Source organism: Charadrius vociferus, unplaced genomic scaffold (genome assembly GCF_000708025.1).
Source record: "Charadrius vociferus isolate BGI_N301 unplaced genomic scaffold, ASM70802v2 scaffold41, whole genome shotgun sequence".
Taxonomy (NCBI): Eukaryota; Metazoa; Chordata; class Aves; order Charadriiformes; family Charadriidae; genus Charadrius; species Charadrius vociferus.
Window position 1 is genome coordinate 1,605,011 of NW_009647013.1, and position 4,036 is coordinate 1,609,046.

Below are 4,036 nucleotides of genomic sequence, written 5' to 3' on the forward strand. Positions count from 1 at the left end.
CGTGTGTGTTCGCTGCCCTCCCCGGTGTTGATGGATACAGGCCGCCTCGCCTGGCTCTGGAAGTCCCGGGGTGGGATGGCTGGGAGGACACGCGATGGGCTTCTCTTGTCTTTAGGCTTCGGAGGTGGGTTCCTGGGCTGCCCGCGCCTTCGGTCGCGCTCCCCGAGGAGCTTATTACATTAATTCAGTCTTGTCCAGCGTGACGGGGACTTGGAAGTGCTCCTGGGCTGCCAGGGCAGCGTGCTCGGAGGTAGAATTGTAGGATCGTTTAGGTTGGAAATGACCTTTAAGATCATTGAATCCAACTGTAAAGGTCACACTGCCCAGCCCACCACGAACCCGTGTCCCTCAGCACCACGTCTACACGGCTTTTAAACACCTCCAGGGATGGCGACTCCACCACTGCTGTGGGCAGCCTCATGGACTGGGGAGCCCAGCACTGGCCCCAGCACTCCTCGTATGGCCTCACCAGCGCCGAGCAGAGGGGAAGGGTCCCCTCCCTCCACCTGCTTTGCCTGATGAAGCTCAGGATGCCCTCAGCCTTCTCTGCAGCAACGGTCAACCCAGTTGGCGTGGTTTAGGCACGTGTGGTTTAGTCACGTCCTCAAACCAGGACACTGGTGTCCACCAGCACCCCCAGGTCCTCTTCTGCTGAGGTGCTTTCCAGTTGGGCGGCCAACTGGAAACTACAACTACATGGGGTTGTTCTCCCCCGGAGCAGGACTTTGCACCTCTTGTTGAATCATAGAATCGTCCCGCTTGGAAAAGACCTTTAAGGTCATCAAGTCCAACCATCAACCTGGCACTGCCCAGCCCACCACTAACCCGTGTCCCTCAGCACCACGTCTGCCCCTCTGTTAAACACCCCCAGGGATGGAGACTCCACCCCTGCCCTGGGCAGCCTGTGCCAGTGCTGGACAACCCTTTGGGTGAGGACATTTCTCCTCATCTCCACCCTAACCCTCCCCTGGTGCAACCTGAGGCCGTTCCCTCTCGTCCCATCGCCTGTTCCTGGGGAGCAGAGACCGCCCCCCCCTCGCTGCCCCCTCCTTTCAGGGCGCTGTAGAGAGCGAGAAGGTCTCCCCTCAGCCTCCTCTCCAGGCTGAGCACCCCCAGGGCCCTCGGCCGCCCCTCACCAGACGTGTCCTCCAGACCCCTCACAGCTCCGTTGCCCTTCTCTGGACACGGTCCAATACCTCAATGTCTGTCTTGTCATGAGGGGCCCAAAACTGAACACAACACTGGAGGTGGGACCTCACCAGTGCCGAGCACAGGGGGACCATCACTGCCCCAGTCCTGCTGGCCAGGACACAAGCCAGGATGCTGTTGGCACGTGCAGGGAGCCCCTGGACCACAGGGAGCCGCGGGACCACAGGGACTCTGCCTTCTGCCGTGCCGGAGGGGTGGACACCCGAGGCTCTGCCTCCGAGCCCGAGAAGGAGCATGGTGACGGGGTTTGCCCAAAAATTTGGCTTGTGGCTGGCCCCCCTTGGTGCTTGCTGCCTGTTTGAGATGGATGCAGTCACCGAGCGGTGGTTTTCGAGGACAGGCAATGTCTTAGGGACAGCTGGGATGGCGTCTGCGTGCGGAACGAGGTTCTGGATGCCACCCTGGTGACACACGGCGGTGACAACGGAGGCTCTGTCACGCTCTTGGCTCTCAACGATAGGACTGTTTTGAGAAGTTGCTTCAGTCTGCGTTTAATTTCTGCTCTTCTCTTGTCTGAAATCTCTCCCGCCGGGCAGAACGGCAGCTTTGTTTGACTTTCCTCTCAGCCGTGCTTCAAACCACCTCGGTGCGGTCGCTTGCGTTAGAAACGCCGCGCGCAAAGAATTTTGTGTGTAGCCCTAAACTGGCACGTCGTGCTTCTGGCAGGAATTGAAGAGCAAAGATAGTCTCGCCCTTTCACACCGCAAACATTGCACTGCTTTTTTCTGTAAAAGGCACCGTAAATCATTTACCGGATCAGACGTTTGCGATGCCGTTATGCAACACTTTGCCATCTATGACTCCACCTGAAGAGCAGTGTTTACAGATAGGAGTAAAATGTGGAGGAAGAAAGATAACATGATGGTTTCTATGCACGTTAGTCTTCACCTTGTGGAATGGCCCCTGCGGGACGAGGGCTTGGCTTTCCCGAACATCCTCCACCTCTTGGTCTCGCCTATGCAGCTCCTTATCCTTACAACTGGGGATGGAGGGATGGAGAGCAGCCCTGAGGAGAAGGGCTCGGGGGGGGCTGAGGTGGGGGAAAAGCTGGCCAGGAACCGGCAACGTGCGCCGGCAGCCCAGCGAGCCCCCGGCATCCCGGGCTGCATCCCCAGCAGCGTGGCCAGCAGGGCGAGGGGGGATTGTGCCCCTCTGCTGCGCTCTGCTCTGGGGAGACCCCCCTGCAGTGCTGCCTCCAGCTCGGGGGCCTCAGCACAGGAGAGACATGGACCTGGTGGAGCGGGGCCAGAGGAGGCCCCGGAGATGCTGGGAGGGCTGGAGCCCCTCTGCTGGGAGGACAGGCTGGGAGAGTTGGGGGGGTTCAGCCTGGAGAAGAGAAGGCCAAAAAGGGGAGAGCTCAGAGCCCCTTCCAGTGCTCCAGGAGAGCTGGGGGGGGGCTCTGGATCAGGGAGGGGAGCTGTGGGACGAGGGGGAACGCTTTGACGCCAGAAGAGGGGGAATTTCCGAGAAGCTGTGGCTGCCCCATCCCTGGAGGGGTTCAAGGCCAGGTTGGACGGGGCTTGGAGCAACCTGGGCTGGGGGGAGGTGGCCCTGCCCAGGGCAGGGGGGTGGAACGAGATGGTCTTCAAGGTCCCCTCCAACCCAAACCATTCTGTGATTCTATATTGGTGCTGCAGATCTGCTGCTGCTCTCCTCCCTCCTTTCTCCTGGTTCTCTGTCCCGCGAAGATCGGGATGAACCTCACTGCGTCCCCCTGCCCCGGCACTGGGTGCCAACCTGACAAGGGGGTGTCTGTGGGCTCCCTGGAGCAGGGACCTCCTTTTCCTCCACAAGGTTTGTGGCTCGTGCCTCAGCTCGGGGCTGTGCAGGTCTCCACAGACATTCCCGTGCCTTCACCTCACCACATAAAACCGCGAGCCGGTTCCCCCGGGACGTGAATTTTCTTAGGGTTGGTCACAGCCGCCGGGGAAGCGCCTGGGCAGAAGCCCCAAATCACAGAATCACAGAATGTTCCGAGTTGGAAGGGACCTCTCGAGACCACCCAGCCCCACTCCCCTGCTAAAGCAGGACTGCCCAGAGCACATCCCTCAGGACTGCATCCAGGCGGGTCTTGAAAACCTCCAGAGAAGGGGACTCCACCCCCTCCCTGGGCAGCCTGTGCCACTGCTCTGTCACCCCAACCCTAAAGAAGGGTTTCCGTCTGTTGGAACGGAACTTCCTCTCTTCCAACTTGTGCCCATCGCCCCTCGTCCTGTCCCTGGGAACCACCGAGAAGAGTCTGGCTCCATCCTCCTCCAACCCCCCCTTTAGATACGTGTATGCCATAATAAGGTCTCCCCTCAGCCTTCTCCTCTCCAGGCTAAAGAGTCCCAGCATCATCCTCACGGCTCCGGCTCGTGCTCCGGCTCCACATTGCTGGCACGCACACGGAAGCACTGGCGCCTCCCTCGGGTCACTAACGCATCAATCTGTGTTGGCAGGTTACCGTGCGTTTACCGAGGCCAACGACGGAAGCATGTGTCTGGCCATGGAGTACGGCGGAGAAAAGTCTCTCTGTTACCTACTTGAAGAAAGACGGGAAAAACGGTTGGGCCCTTTCCCTGCTGCCACGATTTTCAAAGTCGCCTTGAGCATGGCGAGGGGGCTGAAGGTATGTTGAACGTTAAGCGGAGCTGTTTGGGGTGGGGTCGTATCCACCGGTGACACTGGAAAAAATAATGGAAGTCGGTGCGTGAGAAGGTCAGGCACGGCGCTGCTGCCGGTGGATGGAGAGCAGATCATAGAATGGTTTAGGTTGGAAAGGACCTTGAAGACCATCCAGTTCCAACCCCCCTGCCCTGGGCAGGGACACCTCCCACCAGCCCAG

General features: G+C 59.6%; 1 protein-coding gene across 1 annotated transcript in view; it reads left to right on the plus strand.

Moving 5' to 3' along the window:
* Positions 1–4,036, plus strand: part of PBK (PDZ binding kinase) — an 18,566-nt gene that overhangs the window by 8,040 nt on the left and 6,490 nt on the right. Inside the window, exon 4 of the mRNA XM_009895471.1 lies at positions 3,651–3,820. Coding sequence (XP_009893773.1) covers positions 3,651–3,820 — 170 coding nt within the window. The remainder of the gene's footprint in view (positions 1–3,650; positions 3,821–4,036) is intronic.